This window comes from Leuciscus leuciscus (assembly GCF_965113295.1).
Source record: "Leuciscus leuciscus genome assembly, chromosome: 18".
In the NCBI taxonomy this organism is placed as follows: domain Eukaryota; kingdom Metazoa; phylum Chordata; class Actinopteri; order Cypriniformes; family Leuciscidae; genus Leuciscus; species Leuciscus leuciscus.
The window spans coordinates 13,171,574-13,199,015 of NC_138742.1; the positions used below are offsets into that span (position 1 = coordinate 13,171,574).

The window sequence follows — 27,442 nt, forward strand, 5'->3', positions numbered from 1 at the left end:
TAAGTCCAAATGATGCTATATATATATATATATATATATATATATATATATATATATATATATATATAAACTATAGTAACTATAGTAATATATATATATATATATATATATATATATATAGTAATATAGGCTGTAATATAGTTATTTAGTTATTATTTGTTCAAATGTGAATAGAAGCTATCATGATTAATCATTTTAAGATATAATTACTATGTGCGTTTCCATCCATTTAACCCAATTAGACTTGATATTGAAGAAAACAAGTCTCTTGAGATTGGTTTTGAAGAAAACCAGTCTCTTGAGGTCGCCTTAGCAAGTGAAATCAGTTTCCTGAACTGCCGCAGCCTGGAATGTGTCGATCTCACGTCACGTGATTCCAGATCCAAAATGGCCGCGTCGGTGTTTTGACGAATAATACTTTTGTGTTTGTTTCATTCTTAAAAGAAACCGAAGATAACGCTTCCCGATCATAAAAAATCAGCCACGCGCGCTTGAATTTTTAATATAAAGATCTGAATAAGACAATCACAGCTTATTGATATTTGTTTTATGGTTCAGACTATGCACTTTTGGTGTTTATAAGGAAGCTAGCTGACTGGCTAGCAACAAAATTAAGGTGAAAATTAAAAGAAAGGCAATGGAGCAGCTCAGTCCTGAAGAGGTAAGGTTATTTTTCACACAGTTTAGTGTAATTCCAGTCGAAACCGCTCATGTGATGTCAGGACTGTTATGTTTTTGTGTTTTATTAAAGGCTTATTGACTTGTCATTGTCACCTTTTCAATCGCAGTAATGATGGGATAAGCTAACAGGATACAGGCTAATCAACAGCTCAGTATATCTAGATCAAACGTATTTCGCACAGAAATATAAGGCTAGATGTTAAATCGTAATTTCTAGCCACTTAAGTGCCGGTATAGACGTGGAATTAAACGAGAATAAGGTTATTTCCAGTCAGCTCGCTAGCTGGTGATAAATGTAATAAACTAGATCTGACACAAGCTTAGACAATCTGCTTTTTTCTTCTTATTTTTTTATTTGACAATTAAAATATCATCCTTTATCGTTTTTAGTCGCTGGGGAGCTTGTAACCAGTTGACAAGTTAAGATTTCTTTTGTGAAGCTTTTCTTCACTGGGAATCCAAAATGGCTGAAAGAATGTCGTGTGAAGAAATAAAATCATTTTGTACCAGATATTTGATCAATTTAAGTTTTTAAATTTAAAGTCGTGATAAAATATGTAATTATAGAGGTTAACTTTGCTAAAGGTATGCATTTGGTTAAATGGTATCTGGTTTAGAAACTGAAATCATGCGCAACAAGCTATTGTCAGGCGTCAGGTCGGTATATTTATAATGGGGGAAACTATTGAAGCATAAACCCTTTGGTTTAACTTGAAGAAAAAGCTAGTATTTTAGGATAATTTGGGATTTTAAGTGCATTTTAACCAATAGAGCTCTTTGTTTCAGGGTTTGGATATTGCTATTTTGCATTGGTTGTTGTTACTGTATGACACTGGTGTGCATTTCATTCAGTGCTTTGTGTTTTGTTGTTCTGCTGTAAATTAAGACCAAACTCTGCCCAGCTATGACCTGAAGCAGGTTTACTGGTCTCCCAGTCAGGTCAGACTGGTTTTCAAGGGTTTTAGGCACTTTTGAACTGGTCATGCTGGGAGTAGCTTGGAGTTAGCTTAAATAATAATTGTTAAAATCATACTAAAATAGATGTCAACCATTTACCATTCATTTTCAAAATAAGTTGCTGTATTGATTAATAATTGCATTTATTCTGTATTTTAGCTCACATAAATATGAAATAGTATACAATTCAATGTAATTAGCAAAAACAGTATGTGTGTGAACTGAATTTAATTAATAGATGTCAACCATTTACCTTGGAACATTTCATTTTCAAAATAAGTTGCTATATTGATTAATAATCACATTTATTCTGTATTTTAGCTCACATAAATATGAAATAGTATACAATTCAATGTAATTAGCAAAAACAGTATGTGTGTGAACTGAATTTAATTAATAGATGTCAACCATTTACCTTGGAACTTTTCATTTTCAAAATAAGTTGCTATATTGATTAATAATTGCATTTATTCTGTATTTTAGCTCACATAAATATGAAATAGTATACAATTCAATGTAATTAGCAAAAACAGTATGTGTGTGAACTGAATTTAATTAATAGATGTCAACCATTTACCTTGGAACTTTTCATTTTCAAAATAAGTTGCTATATTGATTAATAATTGCATTTATTCTGTATTTTAGCTCACATAAATATGAAATGGTAGACAATTCAATGTAATTTTCAAAAGCAGTATGTCTGTGAACTGAGATGCATCATCTTTGGCTGGGTCTTACCTTTTTTAAATCTTGATCCATTCAGTTATGTATATGTCTTTGCCATTTCACTGACTATTTGCTGTAGAAGCCGAGGCCTTCAGTTTGCCTTCTCCAGCTCGTATGACTCACTCCACTGTGTAGTGATGATTCCTCACTGCTGAAAATACTAGCGATGCATTAGTTAGCACGTTAAAAACATACTGCTGTTTGCCTCAAAAGCATGTGTGTAAGATATCGAAATTCCCTCTTTGCTTTTAAAGATATGCCCTTGTGTTGTTTACCAACTAAAAGCAGTTGAGGTCAGATTTCAAACGTTTGCTCATTATTGATCTGTAATTACATTAAATTGTAATTACTGTACTCTGTCTTGTTTAGATCCGTAGAAGGCGGCTGGCTCGGTTAGCCGGAGGACCGACATCACAGCCCAGCACCCCCCTGAGCACCCCCTTGACATCCCCACAGAGAGAGACTCCTCCAGGACCCTTGCCAGGGCCATCTGGGGCTTCATCGCAGCCTGTCCCACCAGCTCCATCTCACTCTCTAGGCTTAAATGCCCAAATGGTCACCCCTGCCACTTCTCCTATGGGGGCCTCTGGTAAGTGTTATGGTGACTTTATCAATCAAAAAGGACTGTGGATAAAGATCCATCCAAAATAGTAATTCTTTTTTAAAGAAATTAAAACTTATTCAGCAAGGTTGCATTAAATATTGATCAAAAGTGACAGTAAAGATTTGTATAATGTTACAGAATATTTTTTATTAATGGTGTTCTTTTGAACTTTCTCTTCTAGTATTATTGTTTTCATGAAAAATATTAAGCAGCACAACTGTTTTCAACATTGATAATATTAATAGTAAATATTTCTTGAGCCCCAAATCAGCATATTAGAGCAATTTCTTAAGAATCACGTGACACTGAAGACTGCAGTAATGATGCTGAAAATTCAGCTTTGATCAGATTAATAAATTACATTTGAAAATATATTCAAATAGAAAACTGTATTTTTGTTTAAATAAATGCAACCTTGGTGAGCATGCAAGACTTCTTTAAAAAACAGACACCAAACTTTTGAATAGTGTACATTTGAGGGAACCAGCAAGTTTATAGACTTGCTATATTTCCATTATTTTCATAAAAAAAAAAGGCAAAGCAGATTGTTTACTTTCAGGTACAGCTTTTCAGTTAAGAGGAATTTTCAAGGCATAAATTACGATTTTGTGGTGCATCTGACAATAAATGGATCAGTAAAAGCAATTTTATACAGAATTATCCACAAAACTAGGTTTCAGCTCTGCAGCATCTAATGTCATACTTCTCAGTATTATAATGGTACATTTTGGGTGATTTATGGCTTTTGAGCTGACATATATGAGTTGTATCTGAAGCCCCTGTGCAGATTCATTGTACTTAAATTTTACTGAGACTGTAATCTTGTCTTAGTGTAAAATGTTGATGCTAAAATGACCAATGTAATAGTATAGAGGATCTAAGTGGCCTATTTGTAATCCTGTGTGGATTAAGCTTTAATGCTCAAGTTATATAGCATTAGTTGTTAGTACACTAGTGATTTAATCAATGGCCTTTTTTAAAAGATTTTTTTGATCACTGTTGATAATATCAAGGTCAGTGATTTCTGCCTACTGTGTCTTGCTGTGGAGAAATTGCACAGTCATGGAGGTGGGCACAGCCTTGGCCAGGGTTTAACTGAGGGCACATCAGGCAAGGCTGATGGTGGCTTTTAGTTCTCATGGTGCCATGATTTCTTTTTTTAAGTGTCAGCGTACCATGTTACCAGTGGTTATGTTCCTCTTTAGTTTCATTTTTTACAGAGTAAGGACCTTTGGTCTGTTAGGGTGTGTTCACACCTGGCAGGTTTGGTTAGATTAAAACAAACTCTGGTGCGATTTTTCTGTTAGTGCGGTTAATTTGAATAAGTGTGAACGCTGCAAATTCGAACCCTGGTGCGCACCAAACAAGACGACCGAGACCGCTGAAAAGATGGGTCTCAGTCTGCTTCCAGTGCGGTTATACTGAAATATGAAAGCAACACGGACCATGTAGACATGTAAACGAACCGAAAACAGGACATGATGTCACAAGATGTGACCCTATAAAGGACAGAATGCTCAAGCATACCTGTTTTTTTTCTCGCCATAGTCACGAATGTTGCTCATCACAGTTTGGTACAGGCATCAGAACCGCAGCAGATCTTCATTTGTGTGTGACGGAGGGATTCCTGCCGCGATTTTGACTCCTTTACATATTTGATAAGCTCTTCACAAGTTGTCAGCTCTGTCATGTGTATGCACATGCAGCGAGTGCATTTAGCCCAGCACACATCATTGTTTTGGATGTTCGACAAGTTCCCTTGCAAAATATTTGTCATAAAAGCAGTTTTTTAAAAATATCTTTAGGTTTGGTGTTAAAAATGACAGCGTCTGCGCTCAGCGATCCTGGACTAAATGTATAATTTTCTTTTTTGGTCCGGACTAAAAGAACCAAGAGAACCAAACTTCAAGTGTGAACACACCCTTAGTGTCTACGCTGTTAGCACAGACGTCTGTAAATTCAGTCTGGGTTATATTTCTGTATTTAGACAGAAAACGTCAATGTCACATGCAAATTGAGCTGTATTGGATTATGCTAATTTGTTTCTCATTTTACCATAGATTAATTTTTGTTTATCACACAGCGGATCAAAACGTGATTGTGTTTTTTCACTGTTCATTGATCTACTGTTCAGTTAAAATTTATTTTAGTTAAAGCCTTTATGTTTTCATGTTTAATTAACACGGAGCCTCGCTGGACAGAAATAGGAAAGTGAATGTGTTTTGTGCTGGTGTGTGTTGTCATTGGAAACAGCTGTCTTGTGTCCACTACCACATGTTATTCAGAGTTGCATGAAAAGCTGTTCTAGCACAAGCCGGCTCTCTGTTGTAGCTTCTTTTTGGAATGTACAGCATAGAGATGTAATCAATCATAAGACAGAAACCAGGTCCATTGCATCTGCTGCTCCATTAATATACTTTAAACATTCTGGTTAGGTTTGTCGTTTACCTCTAACCCCAAATATTAAATGACTGCAGTTAATTCATATTTCATACCAAATCGGTTGATGTACAGACTCCATTTTAATTTGTTTTTGGTAATTATTTCTGCCTTTCATTATTTGGTGTTTTGTAAATATTATATTTCTGACAATGTCCAGCATTCAAAATGTAACCAACATTAATGATTCCATTGTAATAATAGCATTTTTAAAGGGATATTTCACCGCTGGAAATATGAATGTGCATGTAAATTGGGTCATTTATGTTGTAGAAATGTGACATTGTTTTAGAAGTTGGGGCCTTCTAGACTGAGAAAAGCCAGAAAATGTATTTTTGGCTCATGTGGATGAAAGACAACAACTCCCAGAATGCACTTGCTTCGCTGCCCTACGAGGCCACTCCCAAGCCACGCCTACTGGTTGCAGAGGGCAGTATCGGAAGAAATGATACAACTAGGCTACTTGTTGACTTGAAACTGAAAAGACGCCGTTTTATCGTGAGATCCTACCCCCTATGGGTGGGTTGAAAACATGCGGAACGAGCTCCTACTGCTGGCTGTAGTCTCTAGCCTCTGGCCAAAAAAGCCTCTGATGACGCAAAATGACATTTATACGTCATCTGAGGTTTTTTTCCAGACACACAATACAGAAATCTCTCGTCTCAGGGGGACATGAGGGAGGGTAGCATGGTCATTCGAAAAATCTTTTTTTTTTTTTTTTTTTACATTTATTCACATATTCAAATATGACTGATTGTGCCTTCCTGCATCTCTTTATGCATTTTTACTTGCATTAAAACCACAGAGACATCACAAAGTGGTGTTAGTCCATTTACACAAGGTAGAGTTCTTGCCTTAAAGCTTGATTAAACAGAAGGCACATTTATAATTTTCTTGAAAACTGTCAGTTTAGCAATGTAGGAAGCAAAGCTCACACAGAAGTCACTTTCAAACCAAGCAGCTTTCTGTTGGTTAACGTGGCAATTTCGCTTGACCAACTTGAACCTGATGCAAAATCTTTGTGAGGAGATCTTTTTGAAATTCCTATGAAATGACTGGATTTTGCCAGTGAAAATTCACCAAAAAATGGCAAATCTGATCCCATATTTACTCACATAATACTCTTGAGATCCTAAATGTACATTGATACACTGTGCTGCACTGGTATATGCTTCAACAATTGCAAATGTAGTTCTTGTCTTTGATCTCTGACTCTATACTTGTTTTTTGGGGGTAAAAGAGGTCCAAAACAGTGTTTCTAAAACCATGGAAGATAAAGTGATTTGTAGAGGGCCATTTTCATTGTATGAAATAGAATGTTTGACTGTTCAGGATAATGCTTTTTGGTTGAACTTCAACTATGCGGTTTGTTTTCCAGCCATGAAAGTGTTAGAACGTTTTTTTGAGCTTGATTGCAGCTTAGCAAATTTTTTTTTTTCCATGACACAATCAGCAGGTTTGTACTCAAACACAGTGCTTCCTTTTGTGCTCTCCATTACTATAGGGGTTGCTTACCGCAGCCAGAGCAGCGAAGGCGTCAGCTCTCTCTCCAGCTCTCCATCTAACAGCCTGGAGACACAGTCCCAATCCCTGTCCCGCTCTCAGAGCATGGACATTGACACAACCTCCTGCGAGAAGAGGTGAGAGACAGTCTTGAACCTTTGTCCTCTCTGAACTCCTAAGCATGACGTAAGAGCTCAAACTGAGATTGTACTGGAGATGAAGTATTGTATCTCACTCGCTGAATGCCCAAGACCTTTTCAAACTGCAGAATCTCTACTGTTGGATTGCAAATGCTCTGTTTCTCTTTTGTACTTCAGCCACATAATCCCTCAAGTGCATATAAAGATGAATACATACAGCTGGAAATTTACCCATTAAGTAAACCCTTTTGATATCATTAGTTGCATAGTTTTTTTTGTCTTCCATTTTGTAACATGCAGTGCTTAAGTTATATTGTTTGGCATTTGAGGATTTGAACTGCTACTTGAGCTAGATTTAATCGTTGTGGTCTTCAGCATGTCCCAAGTAGATGTGGACTCAGGAATTGAGAATATGGAGGTGGAAGACAGTGATCGCAGAGAGAAAAGGAACCTGGCTGAAAAGGTAACCAGTAAGCCATTACTTACTATCATGTAATGGCCAATAACTGATAAGTGGCAGATATTAAAATGTTTAACTATTTCGTCTAAATAAATTAACAGTTAAAAACTAAAATCATCATTTTAACTGCCATAAGTGAATTAAGTCATCCCAACATTTTAATGTACAGTAGGACAACTTTGTATTTTCTTATTATGGATATTTATCTCATTTTGAGATTTGCTAAAAGTTACATTAACATGGGTGTTTTTTAAAATGTACTTCAATTCAATGATAGTTGACAGCAAATTGTGAGTAAAATATAATTAAATATACAATATTGGCTGTTACCATTTAATTTAAAATTATGTAATATTGTATGACAACTGATATGATACCAACTAGAGGACAAACTTTCAAGGGGCTGCACGAAGGGCCCCCCCCCTTTCAAAGCCCCCCCTTTAATAACTATTGTTTTTATTGAAGAACATACAGTTCTTGATACTTCATGAATCACAAAATGAATCATGGTTAATTTAATATACCAGTACTTCAAGTTTCTGGAAATACAGGAAATATTCAAATATTGTGTTGGACAATGCCCCAAGTCAAAAGGGTTGAGAACCACTGATCTGATGTGTTTGTAACTAATGGCGCTTTTCCACTACACAGTACCAGCTCGCCTCGGCTCGGCTCGGCTCGACTCGACTCGGCTCTGTTTGGTTTTCCACTGTGTAAAAGTTGTACCTGTACCTGCTTCCAGGTACTTTTTTTCGTACCACCTCCGGCGCGGTTCTGAGCGAGCTGAGGCGATACTAAAATGTGACGTGAAAACACAGCAGACTGCTGATTGGTCAGAGAGAATCGTCACTATTCCCTGCGTCATCATTGCACGCGCCAGACGGAGTATCCTGAATAAAAACAGCAAAAACAAAAACATCCAAAAACAGCATACACTCGATTTCCTCCATTGTCCTGTGTGTTTGGGTAGCGGGTGTGTCTCGCGCGTCTCGCGTAAAAGATTAAGTCACGGCAGTTTCCTGCGGCGTCGCTATGACGACCAGGTACTATTGTGGAGGTACTATCTGCAATGGAAAACGGAGCGAAAAGCGAGCCGAGCCGAGCCGAGCTGAGTCGAGTCGAGTTGAGCTGGTACTGGTAATGGAAAAGCGCCATAACATGTTGTGCTGAATTAATACTTGCAGGATTCCTCATCCAATCCTGATGTCTCTGAAGAGCAGGCTTTGCAGCTCATCTGTAAGATCTTGCGCGTTTCCTGGAAGGACCAGGACCGTGATGTCATCTTCCTCCCTTCACTTGCTGCTGAATTCCAGAAGAACCCTATGGATGGTATGAACCGAGAGCGACGGAGGGTGTAAGACAGAGAGTTATGCTTCTTTTCCCCTAATTGAATTGCATTTTCGTGCTTTCTTCTAGTTTACTCTGACTTCAAAGACCTGATCGGACAGATTTTAATGGAAGCTCTCATGATGTCCACCCGTTCACGTGACTGTAACCCATTCGCCAGCTTGACCGCCACATCTCAGCCAATCACCACTGCCAGATCCCCAGACCGTCACCTGACTCTCATCCCACCCTCCAGCCAGAGCGGCAGTCCCATGATGCCCTGTGCTGGTTCATTTGGTGCCAGCTCTCTTTCCAGGCAAGTGTGATAGCTGGCAACATCTCTTTTAAAATGAATAATGTACCCCCCTACATATCCACCTACACCCCTTTGTCTCACATCCTTGATTTCTCTTTAAATTTCCTACTATTTTCTGTGTTTCCTCCTTCATTTTCATCCATGTCTTTGTTGTTTTCAGTCTTTACGGTTGTAGCCCAAACCCACTAGCTCTGAGCTCTGCCAGATTGGGTGCTCCATCGGTCCCACTGGCTTCTGCAGCCTCCCTCACAGTTCCCCCCAGTCCTCCGGTCTCTCGCCCTCCTGCCAGCCTTCCGTCTCCCTCTCCATCCGTCCCTCTGCCCACCTCCCTGAGATACAGGCCCTACTCCCTTAGCTCATCCATCCCCATAAGCCCAAGCCCCAGATCTACTCCATCTGGAACACTTACGCCCCCTTCAACTTCAGGTATCCCCTCCAGCCCTTCCCCCAGACACCATAACACCCAAAACGCCATGCCTTTACCCTTACCCCCTGGCTCCCCCAACACTGTGGCCAGACGGACTGCACTTGCCGCCCGGATGCCCTCTAGGTACCTTTTTCACCCTGTTAGATGTGAAGTTACATTGACTTTGTAGTCTTTGTTTTGATTTAGCCTATTAGTCTGCTTTTTCAGACACCAGGTAACCAAAGCACTAATAAGCTGATAATTATTTGAATTTCTCGGCAATAACCAATAAGTGGCAGATATTAAATTGTTATACTATTTTGCTAAAATAAACTAATAATAAAAACTAAAGTAAAATCATCATTTTAAATGCCATAAGTGAATTAAGGCATCACAAATTTTTTTCTTTTTATACAATATGAAAAATCAATATTCAAAAAATTACTTTTAACAGTGTTATTAAATTATAGGTGTTTTTTAAAAAGTACTTTATAAGCTTGTATAACAGGTAATCTGTGTGTAAAAATAGAGAAAATGAGCATGCACAATTAAATATCCAATATCGGCTGATAGCAATAAATTTAACATTTTGGAACCGTTAGATGAGAAGTTGCATCTGTCTGCTTTTTCACACACCAGGTATCCAAAGCACCAATAAGTCGATAATTATTTTCATGTTATGCGCAATAACACATAAGTGGCATATATTAAAATTTTTGTCAAAATAAATGAATAGTAAACAACTAATAATAAAAAAATCATTGTTTTAATTGCAATTAAGGCATCACATTTTATTGTGCAATATGAAAATCGAGATTTGAAGATTTAAAAATGACATTTAAGAGTTTTATTTAATTACATGCATTTCATAAAATGTACTTTATAACTTGTTTAACAGGTAATCTACATGTAAAAGTAGAGAAAATTAGCATGTAAATATCCATGCTATTATGGCACCCTATTAGATGTGAAGTTGCATCGACTTTGTGTTTTCATACAGTCTATCTGTCTGCTTTCATTCACACTCTGTGGCCGCACCAGCCCTTTCTCCCTCCTCTTCTTCCCCCTGTCCGACTTGCCTCAGGACAGCAGTGATGAAGAGCCAGAGGAAGAGGAGGATTTTTCAGGGGTTCAGTTTGGGTCCAGGTATCAGTGCCAAAGTGTGTTGCATGCTTCAGCGTGCTGCCTGGCCACTAACAACAGCCCGCTGTGCCCAATGTTGGCACTGCAAGGGCAAAAAGAGAGACGCACCAAATAGTGGAGTTGAAACATGTGATGATTGATGTCATCAGGTTGACAAAATCAGCATTTCTCTCGCTTTTCTTTGCTGTCAGCTCAAATTGTGTCCATTGCACAAGAATTTTTTTAGGCCCATTCAGCTCACAGCAGAAATGTGAGAAGAAGACCTTTAAAGAATGCCAAAAGACCTTTAAATTTCCACACAGGACGTGTGTGCTGAATAACGGTGGTACTTGAGGACTGATTGTCGGGCATTCAGATTATGCTAGCTGACTGTATAACAGAACTAATGAGAGCCAGATGCCTGCTGTGGAGTGTTGTCTCACCCTAGCGTTCACTAAAGCATGCCGTCTCATGACCAAAGACCTGCGGGGGGAGCACAGATATCAGAGGCCTGCTTTTGTTGATCTCATGTCATACGTTTTTAGTGTCATTTACACATGGTATTAACATCCATCTGAAGGGATCCAATGACAAATGATCAGCGCTAAATATAGGTGTAAACTGAGTCCAAAACATTTTGCTCCAATTACTCAAATCACATTGGTAGGTAGTTCGAAATGCATGTGACCACATAATATTTGTACATTTCTACATTCATGGGAAACCTTGAAATATCAGGTTTTTTCTTTCTTTTTTCCCTCTTAAACCAGGAAAAGTCGTTTTTTTGTTTGTTTTGGAAATGGCTATAGTACATTTAAAATACATGTAGGTTTGCATTTCAATTTTAGACAATTTTTTCTTGTCCTTATGGAGACTTTTGTACATGTAGTACATAAACTACTGGTGAAAATGTTGGGGTCAATTTTTTTTCTCTTATTCTCACTGAGGCTTCATTTATTGGATCAAAAATAATGTACATAAAAAAAATTGTATTGTAAATGTAACTGTTTTCTATTTTAATGCATTTTATAATGTAATTTATTTCTGTGATGCAAAGCTGAATTTTCAGCATCATTTTAGTCTTCAGTGTCACATGATACTTCAGAAATCATTCTAATATGCTGATTTGCTGCTCAATAAACATTTCTTATTACTATCAATGTGGAAACAGTTTAGCCGCTTAATATTTTTGAGGAAATGTGATACATTTTTTCATGATTCTTTTATAATTAGAAAATTCAAAATAATAGTATTTATTTGAAATTGAAAGCTTTTGTCACAATGTGAAAGTCTTTACTATCACTTTTGATCAATTTAAGGTGTCATTGCTGAATAAATGTATTGATCATTTATAAAATAAAATAAAAGATTGACCCTAAACTATTGAATTGTAGGGTAAAACGGGGTAAGATATGATTTATCAGGCTCTGATCACCAAACACTGCTTGCTTTGTGGGATAAAGTTTGTTCTAACCATTGCTTGAAATAGAGATAAACCTTCATTTATATCTGATGTCATAGCTGTTCTAAGATACTCATTTTGAAAGGTTGGTGGCTAGAGGAAAAGGGAAACATTTAATTATGAAAGATGTCTCTCTGGGTGGCTAAAGCAATGTGGTTTTGGTTATTTACTCAGTTTGGGTTTTTCCCAGAAGGTTCATCTACAGCTCTTGAAGGGAGTGTTTATTTCTCATAACGTTCTCTTTCTCTCTCTTTCTCTCTAGCCTGGGTGCATCCGGAGGGGGGATGACTAGTGACTCAGGTAGTGACCGCTTTACCATAGAGTCCTGTAAAGAGACGGAGATGCTCAACTACCTCATCGAGCGTTTTGACAGTGTGGGAATGGAAGAGAGGAAGGCCCCAAAGGTAGCTGCTGATAAACGTTATACACACATTTTTACAGCATTATTTCTGAATTCAGTTCCCAGGTGTCGCATCAGAACACAGGCATCAGACATCAGAATTATTTTCTGGTATAACAAGAGTTACAAGGAAATACGCCAGCATTTAGCGCCTCATCAGAACACATTTTGTCATTAGGTCAGAGGAGTGGTGGAGGTGTTGAAAATGTGAAAGCGAAAGACAAAACATGTCTTGTCAAGCCTAGGGTAATTCCCTCTTTGGCGTGAGTCTTTCATGTTGTGTTCTGTCGTTGTATCACCCTGTCTACACTAGACATGCGTGTCAAAAGTAATTTGCTCCTATTTTAATCAATTTAACTGTCTAGACTAAAAGCGTTGCAACACTTGCTTCACAAACCACCTGATTCAGTTTCTATCCGTCTCACTATCCGTCTGTAAAAGTATTTAAGACTTGTATATCAAAATGTGCTTGAGTGAGGTGTCTGATCAATGCTCTACTAATTTTTAGGGGTGTAACGAGACCCTCATGTCACGATTCGATAAATATCACTATACTGAACTCACGATATATGATATTATTGCGCTACTCTAAGACATATGATAAAAGGTTGATTAAACTGTTGATTAAAATGTAAATTTGATATTACATTGTGGGTGTAAATGAACAGGCTTGGACTCGGTGCTGATAACCCAATGTACAGGACAATGGTGACACCAGTATAAAAATATTCAAGATTCTGAAGCTGAAGCTGAAAAAAAGACGAATATGCTTGCAATCTGTCACTGACCTGATATATTTAAAATAATGTTGGCCACTTTTTACACAAATATGCCCCCATTGCATAATTATACATTATATGTAGTTGTTTAATGTAGTACTGACATTAAAACTCTGAAAACTAGATTTTTCTTTTTTACTTTCACATTTTGGGTGAACTATCCATGATGCATATTGTTGCATTTTTGTATTGCGATATATTATGACATGATAATATTGTTTCACCCCTACTAATTTATTAATCTTTTGTTTCTAATCGTATATATTTACAGTTTTGTAAAAAAAAAAAGTATAATTTTATAGCAAGTAATTTTTTTTTCAGTAAAGCTCAGGTGATCAGTTTGATGTGCAGCAGCGACAGACTCACTTCGTTGAATCACAAACACATCATGGTGTCATTCATTTGCTCTTCTGTTTCAGATCTGCAGCCAACCAGCTGTCAGTCAGCTGCTTAGCAACATTCGTTCCCAGTGCATTTCCCATGCTGCACTTGTGCTTCAAGGTGCCCTGACACAGCCCAGGTCAGTAACAGCAGCCTTTTTCAATGCACTCTGTTTCTTGAAAGTGTTTTCACACTAGAGCTGTTGGTGTGGATTTGACCTTTGGAATTCAGTGTGTTGTAGCTCACCTCTTTAAAAATGGACTTGAACCGTGAACCTCTACCAATGACATAATTTGTCTCATAAAACGTTTTTAATAGCTTCCTGTCTATGCACGGTTTCATTTTGTATGTGTTAAACTTTGGAAGTAAGACTGATTTCTGGTGCTTTCTCCTCCAAATACATTGTTTAACTACTGTAGTAAATGTCAACCGCTGCTATTACAATGCTGATGAAGCAAACATACAGTGTGAAAAGAGACCTGGGGAGTAGGAGAGCAGAATTAAGTGCCAGTTTAAACCAAGTGTGAAAATGAGTTTGTTGCATGATGTGGTCTGTCAGTTTTGATTCACACAAGCATAATACATTTTAAATGAGAATGCCGTCTCCTCCCATCTCTTTGCTCTCAAATAGGGCCCCTCTACAGCCCTCCCTGCTGGTTCCCTACATGCTGTGCCGGAACCTTCCGTACGGCTTCATCCAGGAGTTGGTGCGCATGACTCACCAGGAAGAGGAGGTGTTCAAACAGGTGGGTGTTGCAGCAGATTATGGAGACAGGCCGCATGCTGCATCATTTTACTTTTGAAGCTTAAGAGGCCTTTATTATTGATGGCAAACTCTTAGTGATATTAAACATATTTTCAAATGTTTCATCTGTTTGTTTGTAGTGAAAACAGCTAAGTATGTAAAAAAAAAATTTTTTTTTTAATTCACATTAGGTTTAGTGATTCCTGTATGCACACTTTAGACACTGCATTAGATTAAAAATCATCAAACCAACTTACAATTATTTTAATTAATGAAAATGCACGTTTTCGTTTTTGAATGATAGAATATTGTCACACTACTGTTCAAAAGTTTGGGGCCAGTAAGAATTTATTTTAACAATTTTCTTTTTTAATGCAGCTAGGATTCATTACATTTGACAAAAGTGACAGTAAAGACAAGACATTTATTATCCAAAAATAAAAAAAGATTAATTTTTTTTAAATAAATGCTGTTCTTTTGAAAAATAAACGTTTCACGATCACTAAATCGGCATATTAGATTGATTTCCAAAGGATCACTTAAAGCAATTTTTCCAAAATCGTTTCAGTGGTTCATCAAGTCGTAACGGGGTGAAATGCACTTCTGCATTCGCTTTGCAGCCCTATATCTGCTATAACCGCACTATGCAAGTTTGCCAGATCGGGTAGCGTTTCTGTAGTTCGAATGAGACATAAGAAACTACAAATTTGACTTGCTTTACGGCAAGCGTTACAATAGTAATTATTTTGTTTTTCTTCGTTTCTGATGTCGCAATACATCATACTTTCATAAAATCATGCAACATACTCTACCTTGTCTGTGGACATCATTCATTCCAAAGCCGGTGCTGGATAAACACACAGCGTGCGTGAGACAGTAGGCTGCGGGTAGGCTAAATTATTTACGAAAGCGGTAATGGACAATTCTGCTTCCAACCTGTAGGACGACCGAAGAGGAAAAGTTATTTAGTGTTGCTTTAAGACTGCTAAAAATTCAGCTTTGACATCACAGGAATAAATCACATTTTAAAATATATAAAAATAGAAAACGGTTATTTGAAATTGTGATAATATTTCACAATATGCAGTTTTTTGTATTGTAAATAAGTACTGTATTTTTGGTGAAATTAATGCAGCCTTGGTAAGCATAAGAGACTTCTTTCAAAAACATTAAAAGAAAAAAGTAGTGTATACTTTTCAAAATGAATTCTTTGTGCTTGTCAAATGAGGAACCACACCTGTGGTTGCTCTGCAAGGGCACCTGAACTTGAGGAGAGCTGACTTCATGCATCGACTAAAAATCATCTTGTTTTCAGCTGTTTGAAAGTTTTTCTTAAATAGATAGGAAGTCAATTTAGCTCAAAGAAAAGAAATGGCACTTTTGTCTTGAATGATCAATGTTGTTGTTCTTTCAGATCTTTGTTCCCATTCTTCAAGGGCTTGCTTTAGCTGTAAAAGAGTGTTCTTTTGACAGTGACAACTTCAAGTTTCCTCTGATGGTAAGAGAGTACTTGTTGTTCTTTTAAAAGCTTAATAAGACTGTATTATCAGGCATATGAGGGCCAAACAAGCTCCCTTGATTTATATATTAACACTGTTAGATATCTCTTCACACAGTAAACTGCTCTGCTGAATCTGTGTTTCTTGTCTATGACGTTATTATGATATTATATTGTTTTACAGGCTTTGGCTGAGCTCTGCGAAATCAAGTTCGGGAAGACTCACCCTATATGCAGTTTGGTAGGTTTGGTAGGAGCTTATGAACTCAAGTCAGTCGGGTTATGCAGTTCACTCTTAATATTGTCTGTCTGTGTGTATTTTTAGATCACCTCTCTGCCATTGTGGTGTCCTGACCCTCTCAGTCCTGGGACAGGAAGAGAAATTCAAAGACTATCCTTCCTCGGAGCGTTCTTCAGTCTTTCTGTGTTTGCTGAGGATGACGTAAGTCGTTTCACTCAGTTATTTAAAACAAATAAGAATACAATGTGCAGCATTGATGAATAATGATGGGAGGAAAGTTGTTTATTTTTATGTCCGTTTTGCTGTTCTTTAGACTAAAGTGGGAGACAAGTTCTTCTCTGGCCCTGCCATCACTGTAGAGAACACCCGTGTGGTCAGCCAGTCACTGCAGCATTATCTGGAGTCTGCCAGGGTGAATGACCATCATATCACATACTCATGGATTTTTAATGAGCTGCTATAATATTGGGGGGATATTCTTTTTATAGAGCAGAGGTGAAAGTGGAAGCTTCAGATTTTGGGCTTTCTTATATGATTATAAAAAGTATAATTTCATATGAATGAGGTGAGATTAAGAATGTGCATTTATTGTTAAGTTGTAATTGTTAGATAATAATTTAGCATGGGGTAACATGACCCTCATATCAAGAGGAAACTTTCCCCAGCTGACATTAGATTTTCACAGTATTTATAAAGAAATATTTAGAATTCGTTTGGAATATTTCCATTATAATATTACATACTGTTTTCTCCAGACAATAATTTGCTCCAGGTTAAAAATGGGATTGTTGAAAGAAAAGAAACCCCAGAAAAGTTGCATTGTTGTATAAATTGCAACTTATTTCTTTCAGCAAATAATGTAAAATACCGGTAAATAAAACTAAACATTTACAAACATTATAAACACTAAAAACATGTATTTTAGTTCCCTTCTTTCCACAGCAATTTAACGGTGTTCAAAACAGAACAGGAATGAAAAATATCAGTATAAAACAACATAATTTGACTATATAAGTGTTGATGAAGGTAAAATTCTAAATCAAATAATCTTTGAAAAATCCACTTATTGAGTGGTGAGTCATGCATCTAATTCATGGAATTATTTCCTCCAAATAATAATATTACATTGACATAAAACATTTGAACATTCAACATTAATGCACATCGAGCATAAATACACAGATCACTATTATCATTTATTTTAAACTTCTGATGTAATACACTTCTTAAATTTGATGTCCAGATGAAATGATGAAGTCCAGATGACATCTTTGAAAGGGAAGAAAAAATATCTATTTTGTAATTCTGTGCGCTGATGTTGGTTTTCCAGGGAGATCTGTTTAAAATGCTGCACAACATCTTATTGAATGGAGAGACAAGGGAAGCGGCTTTGAGCTACATGGCAGCTCTGGTGAATCGTAATGTGAAAAAGGCTCAGATGCAGGTATGTCTGCTCAAATGTCTTTCTTTCAAAACAACACATTCATCTTTAACACATTAATACCACATTATATGATTATATTCTCCCCCTTTCTTTCTTTAGACCGATGACAAACTGGTGTCCACAGACGGCTTCATGATGAACTTCCTGTGGGTGCTGCAGCAGCTCAGTATGAAGATCAAGCTGGACACAGTGGATTCTCTCTACATCTTCCACCCCAAGTGTCGGCTGAACCTCGGCCGTGAAGAGACCCGGCTCAATGCCACGATGGAGGACCTGAAGAGCTGGCTCACCGAGCTGCGTGAGTGTGGGCTCTGTTCTGGAACTGACAAATCGCTTTAGACGCTCAGTTTGAATTCAGACAGCCCATTTACCGTTCCTCCAATTCCTCCACAGATGAAGACCCATCCAAGTTTTCAGAGCCCAAGTTCCCTACAGAGTGCTTCTTCTTAACGCTACACGCACATCATCTGTCCATCCTCCCGTGCTGCCGGCGCTACATACGGAGACTGAGGGCCATCAGGGATCTGAACAGGTGCTTTGCACAGATTCAGTCCTAAAAACAAACTATTTGTTACTAAAATCATTTAGGGTAATGGTCCACTGTGAAGTGCGCATTGGTGCAAAAGGGTACGTGAAGGGCACATCACAGCTGCGGAATGGGTATTTATGAGCTCTTAATTATAAAAGGACGGATGGGCCTCAGCCTCGTAAACTTTGCGGCCAAGAGAGCACAAGTTTTGTTATATTGCATCACTTTGGTCTTATTAGTGCTTTTTTCATTTTCAAGTGTGTAATGTTGCTGTTTGAGCAAGAAAAAGGTCTGCAAAGTTACAAAGCACAAAGTCTACTCCAAAGGGACTTATTCTCTATAGCAGTGCGCACTATTCTGAACTCCCTGAAACGACTCCATCTGTAGTCTTGAGTTTTCTTCCAGGAACATACACGTCGTAATATTCCTCATTTAAATAATTTACGCCCAAGGCATATGCAAAAAATGGGGTAAGGCCTGGTTGAGTTTCCGCTACTAGTGTGTCAAAACTCGTGGTTATTGTAACGTTTCTGAAATGCGCTTGAAGCGGTTGACCATTCCCAACACACTGGTTCAGCTGACCAGTCAGAGCTCACTGTGCTTTTCGGAAGGAGGGGCTTAAAAAGCCTGACTAAACGGAGTTACTGACAAAATGGGATGAGAAGTGCTGCAACAGTTCATTGCTTAACATTGAAGCATTGAAACCTATTCTGGTAGATATAAAATAAAATAAAACCAAGACTTTGTTAAAGGGCATATTATGGCCTCTTTAAGTTTTAATCTAAAAGATTGATGTGAATAAGGTGATTCTCAAAGTGGAACATGTTGCATTCCTCATTGCTTATGTCAGATAGCCTGTCATGTATGTGACTCTTTGTGTCATACATTGTGAAAAAGCCCTTAATCTCTCTCTGATGAGACGGGCTAATCCTGTCCTGTCCCAATGCCTCTTGCAGAAGGTGTTTTCTTGCAGTCCTATTGTAGAGCAGATCTAAAGTCATCTTATGCCCACAATGTCAAAAATATCAGCTCCTGTGCTAGTGCTGCAGCAGTGGCAGTGTTTCAAGTCCTTCACATTTTAGATATAAAGCTCTGGAGTAGGCTGCTCACAGTGTGTATTGGCCTCATGATGCCTGGCAGATCAGAACCACGGTGACCCCTGCTGTCAGCAGCAGGTACAACACTTAGATGGCCAATAATACTCTGTGGAGTTTTTCTTTTTTTCTTTAAGCTGTCAGACAAGGTAATTTACACAAGGCTGAATATGTGTGTGTGTGTGTGTGTGTGTTTTAAAGAACTGTGGAAGAGCTGAAGAACAGTGAGAACCAGTGGAAGGATTCCCCATTGGCTAGTCGTCATCGGGAGATGCTGAAGAGATGTAAAACACAACTGAAGGTGTGTGCTGTTGTCTTTATTAACAAAAAATATACATTTATAAAATAGTTTTTTAAAACGCTTGGGAGCAAAAGGTCATAAATTCATTTTGGTGCAGAAAGTGTACAATTTCTGATTTCCAGTGGAAAACCCTTCTTGAGAAAGCTTTTGTAGATATGTATTAATGAGGTTAGGGCATCAACAGCTAATTGATTAAATGGATTATAATTGATGATGAAAATAATTTACGATTCCATTATTGCTTATTAGTAAGATCTCTGTCCTGTGGCATATTATGAAGAGGATAAATAATGTTATAATAAAACATTTACTTACTCTACCTTTCAAAAGTTTTGGGTTAGTAAGTTTTCCCCCCCAAATAAATTAATACCTTTCTTCAGCAAGGTCACATTAAACTGATCAAAAGTGACAGTAAAGACTTTTCTAGTGTTATAAAACGTCTCTTTTTCAAGTAAATGAAAAAGTTCTTTTGAACTTTCTATTCATCATAGAATCCTGGGAAAAAATTATCACTGTTTCCACAAAAAATTTTCAGCAGTAGTTTTGAACATTGATAATAATAAGCAATGTTTCGTAAACACCAAATCAGCATATTAGAATGATTTCTGAAGGATCATGTGACACTGAAGACTGGAGTAATGATGCTGAAAATTCAGCTTTGCCATGACAGGAATAAATAACATTTTAAAATAGACAAAATGTATCTTAAGTTGTTATCATATTTCACAATATTGCTGTTTTACTGCATTTTTGATCAAACAAATGCAGCCTTGGTGTTCAAAAACATTTAAGGGTGTACTCACACTAGGCACGGTTGCCATGAACCGGGCCCGAGTACGATTGTCCCCCCTCCCCACTCCCCCTCTGGCCTGCACTCACATAGGGTTTCAGCATTCGTGCCGGAGCACGCTTACTTCATTATGGTGCGACGGTTTCGGGATAAACAGGAAGAGCGGCGTTCTCACTGAACACAATGGAGTCCAGCACGGTTAGCGCTCACACTGCATGCGAACCGCGCCCGAGTCCAACTGAACCGTGCTCTGGCCCACCTCTTCCAAGCGGGCCAGGGCCGGTTAATCGAGCCGCGCCCGGGCACGGTTCGGAGCACTCACACTAGTCAAACGAACCGCGCTTTGGTGGTCAAACGCACTCGGGCACGGTTCAAACTGGCTAGTGTGAGTACACCCTAAAACAATCTTCAAAACGTCAATTTTGAACAGTAGAGTGCATTTACTGTTACATTCTCAGAATTAAAACATTTCCATTTAGCAAATTTTGGCATGTTCTAAAAGGAAACAAGCAAGTTAAACTATGAATACTTAATATAACTTGTACAGACTTGAAATATGTACTTTGTTTACAAATATGTATTAGAGTAGTAAGTAAATAGCTTGGAGCGTAAATGTTTGAATCGGTTGTCTCATTGTCTTTGTTGACAGAAACTGGTGCGCTCTAAAGCCTGCGCAGACGCAGGGCTGCTGGACGAGAACCTGCTGCGCAGATGTCTTCAGTTCTTCAGTATGGTCATCCAGCTCATCTTGCGTATGGTGGAGCCTGCCTACCCACAGTCAGTTCACCGCTTACATTCTTTCATCAAAGTTGTAGTCGAGATGTTGTGTTCTGATTTTCTCGTTGTTGTCTTTTATAACCTTACAGCGTAACCCTGCCTCTGAACCCAGATATCCCCAAAAACTTTGCAGCACTGCCAGAGTTTTACATTGAAGATGTGGCTGAGTTCTTGCTTTTTATTGTGCAGTAAGTCTTATGAGAGTGATGCAATGGGCACATTGTAGTATTAGAATCCCAAATTTAGTTACATTTATTGTTTTAGTGAAATTTAACTTTTCCCCCCTTTGTTTCTCAGGTACTTTCCACAGGTTCTCTATGAGCCGTGCACTGAAGACATTGTGACCTTCCTGGTGGTCTTCCTTTGCAGTCAGAATTACATAAAGAACCCATACTTGATTGCCAAACTGGTGGAGGTGCTGTTCGTTACCAACCCAGCGGTGCAGCCGCGCACTCAGCGTTTCTTTGAGATGATGGAGAGCCACCCACTGTCTGTCAATCAGCTTGTGCCCGCCCTCATGAAGTTCTACACAGGTGAAAGGGTGTCTGGAATTCGTCTTCAGGTCTATTCTGAGCGTTTTGATTTTATGCTAATTGATTGTTTCTCCCCAGATGTGGAACACACTGGAGCCACAAGCGAGTTCTATGACAAGTTCACCATCCGTTACCACATCAGCACCATATTCAAAAGCCTGTGGCAAAACATTAACCACCAAGGCACCTTCCTGGAGGAGTTCAAGTGAGTTCAATGTTTAGGTTTGAGTGAAATTTGAAATGGTAATAAACCGATATATCATCCAGGCTGAAAAATGAGTTAATATTTTGTAAAAAATAAAATAGTGTAAAATTAGATCCATCTATATCAAATTATTTTAATTATTAAAATGTGAATTATTATTATTATTACCCATTACCCATTATTATACATTTTCCCTCTCTCGTTCATTCTACAGCTCTGGTAAACAGTTTGTACGCTACATCAACATGCTAATTAACGATACAACTTTTCTGCTGGACGAGAGTTTGGAGTCTTTGAAACGCATCCATGAGATTCAGGAGGAGATGAAGAATAAAGAGCAATGGGACCAGCTGCCCAGGGTCAGCACATATCACAACTTGACCTATAATTCAGTTACCCACCCTTTTGAATGCATTATGTGTAATGGATATAATGCACTATTGTGTCATGAAAAAAAACAAAAAAACATTAGCTTTAAGGATGAAAGGATGAGGAGTGAGTTTTAAAGTGAATGGACGTTCTGAAGTGTTTCTACTTTCATTAACATGTTTTGTTCTCCAGTTCCAATCAGATCTAATTGAATGTGAAATGTTCTGATCCTCAGGAGCAGCAGCAGAGCCGTCAGTCCCAGCTGACTCAGGATGAGAGAGTATCACGATCCTACCTGGCTTTAGCCACAGAGACTGTGGATATGTTCCATATCCTCACCAAACAGGTCCAAAAGCCCTTCCTCAGGCCTGTAAGTAAAGAAACATGTTGCACTGTAAAAACACACTCTGTGACATTATTATTATTATCATGGCTTATACACTAAACATTCAAATGTTTGGGGTCTGTAAGATTTTTATGTTTTTCGTGGTTGCATTTATTTGATCAATTTGTATATTTATTTGATCAATATGAAGAGTTCAGATGCAAAAGCCTCTAAGTGCCATCTGAAATTTTCTTCTAGAATGATCATGTTGATCAAGCTCGTATATTTAAATTCAGTCATTTCACTTAAATGGCAATGAAAATTACCTATTTTTTGTCATTTAAGTGAAATTACTGAACTTAAATATACGAGCTTTATAAAAATGATCATTCTAGAAGAAAATTTCAGATAGCACTTAGAGGCTTTTGCATCTGAACTCTTCATATATTTATATAATATTATTACTATTTAAATTTTAGAATGCGGTTTATTCCTGTGATGTCAAAGCTGAAGTTTCAGCATCATTACTCCAGTCTTCAGTATCACATGATTCTTCAGAAAACATTCTAATAGGCCGATTTTTGTGCTTAAAGATTTCTTATTATTATCAATGTGGAAAACAATTTGGGTGAACGTGATTTCACCAAGTACATCAAATTTTTTTTGTTGATTCTGGAACAACATTCCAATCAACCAATCAGATTTGAGGGACAATTTTACAGTTTATGTCCTTTAGGCTTACAACCAGGGTTAGGTGCTTCTACATCAGTATCATTTACCCATAATTTCCCTCTGAATATAGTGATAACTTATGGGTAGGACTTAATTTTTGGTCAGGAATGTTGTCTACAAAATTGACCCAGAAACATGTCTGTCATGGCAAAATCACAGTGACCAAAACAGTTGTGCTGCTTTATATTTTTATGGAAACTTTAAAACATTTTTGATTAATAGAAAGTTTAAAAGAACAGTAATTATTTAACATTGAAATCTTTGTAACATTTTAAATGTCTTTAATTTCACCTTTTGATTAATTTAATGTGTTTTTGCTGAATAAAAGTATTAATTTTGTTCAGGAAAATAAAATAAAAATTCTTACCCCAAACTTTTAAACGGAAGTATACGAACAGCTAAAGAGCTTATTAAATGAGTAGAAGCAGTTTAATAAATGCATCTAAGCAGGAGAGTTGAAGAAACATGTCTTGAGGAAATTTTAGCACACAACAAACAGATTTGCATTAGGAAGCTCCTAAAAAGTGGTAAAGTAGAGCATAACAAAATCTATTTAGGTTTGCTTGTTAGGAAAAAGCGTGAGGATTGTAATCTGCTGCTTGCCTGTAAATGAATCTCCTGCGCTCTGCTCTCTGCAGGTATTTATAGTCTTCAGGGAAAATTGAGCTGCTGCCAGGGTCAGAACATTGAGTTTATTCAGGAGATTTGAGAAAGGGCACTTCTAATGACACTAATAAATAAATACTGCATCATAGGTTCTGTTTACAATGCACAAAAATGACTGATGTGTATTATATTGTATTGAACAGGAACTGGGTCCTCGTCTGGCTGCCATGTTGAATTATAACCTGCAGCAGCTTTGTGGACCTAAATGTCGAGACCTAAAAGTGGAAAACCCAGAGAAATACGGTTTTGAGCCAAAGAAGCTCTTGGATCAGCTCACTGATATCTACCTGCAGCTGGACTGTGCTCGATTTGCTAAAGCCATTGCAGATGACCAGGTCTGTATTTACTCACCAAAATTATTTTTACTGTATTGGAAGACAAATAGTGTATAACTCAAATGTGTTTATTTTGTGCTCATTTTCAGCGGTCATACAGCAGGGAGCTCTTTGAGGAGGTCATTTCCAAAATGAGAAAGGCGGGCATAAAATCCACCATTGCTATTGAGAAATTCAAACTTCTGTTGGAGAAGGTGGAGGAGATAGTAGCTCGCAATTCTCAGTCTGAGATGGATTACAGCGACGCCCCAGATGAGTTTAAAGGTGAGGGTCATCAAGTCTTTAGCTACGTCATACTTTGAATCATTCACTACTGTTTAAAAGTTTGGGGTCTGTTGTAAATGTTTTTGAAAGAAGTATCTTAGGCTCACCAAGACTGCATTTATTTGATCAAAATACAGTAAAACGGTAATATTATGAAATATTACATTATATTTTCTATTTAAATGTTTTGAAATGCAACTTTTCAGCATCATTACTCCAGTCTTCAGTGTCACATGATCCTTCAGAAATCATTCTGATTTAATAAAGTGTTTCTTTGGTTACACTTTACAATAAGATTCATTAGTTAATGCATTAACTAACATGAAATAACCATGAGCAATATATTTGTTACTGTATTTGTTAACGTTAGTTAATAAGAAATACAGCTGTTCATGTTAGTTCACAGTGCATTAACTAATTAACATTAAGATTAATAAATGCCGAATAAGTGCAATTCATTATTAGTTCATGCTAACTAATGTAGTTAACTAATGAACCTGATAGTAAAGTGTTACCTTTTCTTTTTATTATCAATGTTGAAAATGGTTGTACTGCTTATTTTTGTGGAAACCAGGATACTTTTTTTTCATACTTCTTTGATGAATAGAAAGTTTATCATTTAATTGAAAGATTATAAATGTATTTACTGTCACTCTTGATCAATTGCAATGAATCCTTGCATAATAAAATGATTAATTTACTTTTACTGACCCCAAACATTTGAATAGCAACAGATTTACTAGTCGATTGGAGTTAGTAAATAACAGTGTGCTCCTACCTGAACAGACCCGCTGATGGACACTCTTATGACTGATCCCGTGCAACTTCCCTCTGGCAACATCATGGACCGATCCATCATTCTGCGACACCTCCTGAACTCTCCCACCGACCCCTTTAACAGACAGCCTCTCACAGAGAGCATGCTGGAACCAGGTACCAACCACACACCGCTTTTCAAAGATTGCTTCTTTCAGCCCAGAGTGCATCTGCCAAATGCACTCTGTGGCTTGACTTTTTTTTATTTGTTAGACTTTATAATGCTGACTCTGTATTTTCCCCCCTCTCTCCACAGTCCCAGAGCTGAAGGAGCGTATCCAGGCCTGGATGAGAGAGAAGCAGAGTGGTCGCTTTTGAGTTTTCTCAGTGAGCCAAGCTTGCCCCTCAGTTTAAATGTTTTTAATCACGCTGGAAGTAAACTGAAGAGAAACAGAAAAAAAAAAAAAGATGACAGTACCCAAATTGTTTTTGCCTCCCTTTATCCGCTTTATGGAGCCACTGTCTGAAAGGCTCATGATTCTAAATTGAAACATAATAAAGTTTAGACTTTTGAAACATTTTGATTTCGAATTTGTATGTCTGCATACATACCAAGCTGAATGGGCACACATTCTCACTCAAAACCGGATATATAAAGACATTCTTATATATATTCTTGTGGATATATAAGACATTTTAATGGTTCTGACAGTAAACACTGAGGGTTCATGTTTTTGAGATATTTGGAAGAATGTTGTCAAGTAACACCAGTATTTCCATTTTTACACTCGATAAACATTGACTGTAGACATACAGTTTACAGTTCGGTCCCTAACCTGCCGTTTATTTGATATGGTTGGAGAAGTACAGCATATTTTAAATAAATTAACAAGCTCTAGACTGTCTTGTAGAAAATACAATAGATGTTGGTGTAAATTGATTAAGCATCAGATGGTGACTGACTCTGTATTTGAATTTTGTTGGTTTGCACACAAATCTCATGTGTACAACAATTTGACTAAAAGCTGAAGCAGAGCTGAAACCCTGGATCAAATAAGAGAATGTGAAGCTGTGTTGTAGCATGATCATCATAAAAATGCCAGTATATCATGTTTTTTTGTTTTGTTCTGTTCAACAACATTTGTTTTGGATCATAAAGGGTCATCATCTCTTGTTATTAATGTTAACCCCAGTTGTTGGATTTCAGCATAAATTAAAGAGTTTTTCCAGTGACTTAAAAGGGTTTATCTGTACAGGAATTTGCTTCCTTTGTTACAAAATTCTTTTGAACTGTAATAAATGGTAATGCACACACAATGATAGCCATTGCACTTTTTTTTACTTGTCCTCTTAAATTCCTAAATTCAAGTTATTCAATATTAAATTGATTCATGGATGACACTGGCTGTTGATTTAGTATAACTGAGATACTGTTATAGTTTTTGTTCTCCCTGCAATCTTCAGATCTTAAAGTGCTAGTACTTTTTTTTTTTTTAGCTTAGTTTTAGATATTTTAGTGCATCAAATTTAACTAAATGAGAAATGCTGAAAAGCTAAAATTTTGTTGCCTGAAATAAAGAAAACTAACAAAGTTTAAGTTTTTACATTTTATTTTAGTTCATATTTATTTCAAGTAGAAAAATGTGTTTTATGGTTTTAGTTAACAGGAATAGCCCTGGGCACAATTTAGTCTGGCCACATTATAAAATAAAATAAATACATGATTGTCAATCAGTGGGAGAAAACATTTTAAGTGTGGTATATGAGGAAGCAGCTTCAATTTTGATTAATTGCTCACCTTTATGTATTGTTTTGAGAGGATTCAAGTCTCATGACTATTTTAGACAAATAATGAGTGTAATTATTTTTTGGAAGAACATTGGTTCATCTCATAATAGGGGAGCAATTTAGGATTCTAAACTGTTCTTATAATTAATTTCTAATGTATAGCTATCCCTGTTTTATCCGTGTTTCTGCTAGGCGGCGCCCTTCACTTTTGTGTAGTATGATGCCACGCCACAGCGGATCGTAAGCGACCCTGCAGTATTGCGTCACAGCTGCCCAGCCCACCTTAGTTTTTCCAGCGTTCTCATTGGCTACCCGACGCATTGCTCACACAATACTCAGTTCTTATTG

General features: G+C 37.3%; 1 protein-coding gene and 1 long non-coding RNA gene across 3 annotated transcripts; one reads left to right on the forward strand and one right to left on the reverse strand.

Moving 5' to 3' along the window:
* Window positions 1-364: 364 nt before the first annotated feature.
* On the forward strand, window positions 365-26,623 carry ube4b (ubiquitination factor E4B, UFD2 homolog). Of its 2 annotated transcripts, XM_082146394.1 has the most exons (29): window positions 365-661; window positions 2,734-2,953; window positions 6,912-7,047; window positions 7,426-7,513; window positions 8,695-8,839; window positions 8,927-9,158; window positions 9,313-9,702; window positions 10,600-10,704; window positions 12,405-12,546; window positions 13,741-13,841; window positions 14,334-14,448; window positions 15,862-15,945; window positions 16,130-16,186; window positions 16,271-16,387; window positions 16,500-16,598; window positions 17,517-17,630; window positions 17,730-17,928; window positions 18,024-18,162; window positions 19,455-19,554; window positions 20,994-21,121; window positions 21,211-21,309; window positions 21,419-21,654; window positions 21,733-21,859; window positions 22,074-22,218; window positions 22,464-22,598; window positions 24,095-24,286; window positions 24,376-24,550; window positions 25,337-25,483; window positions 25,623-26,623. In XM_082146394.1, exons 1-29 carry the CDS (start codon window positions 638-640, stop codon window positions 25,682-25,684), a joined length of 4,053 nt encoding a protein of 1,350 aa, XP_082002520.1. In that variant the 5' UTR covers window positions 365-637; the 3' UTR covers window positions 25,685-26,623. The 2 variants fall into 2 exon arrangements, with proteins under 2 accessions (XP_082002520.1, XP_082002519.1); XM_082146393.1 differs by lacking the exons at window positions 9,313-9,702; window positions 10,600-10,704 and having other exon boundaries at window positions 366-661; window positions 8,927-9,152.
* LOC309481482 lies at window positions 26,449-27,382 on the reverse strand. The gene is made up of 2 exons (XR_014200031.1): window positions 26,789-27,382; window positions 26,449-26,753 (listed from the first exon to the last, which is right to left on the reverse strand). It is a non-coding gene; the product is annotated as an uncharacterized lncRNA (long non-coding RNA).
* Between the last annotated feature and the right edge of the window lie 60 nt (window positions 27,383-27,442).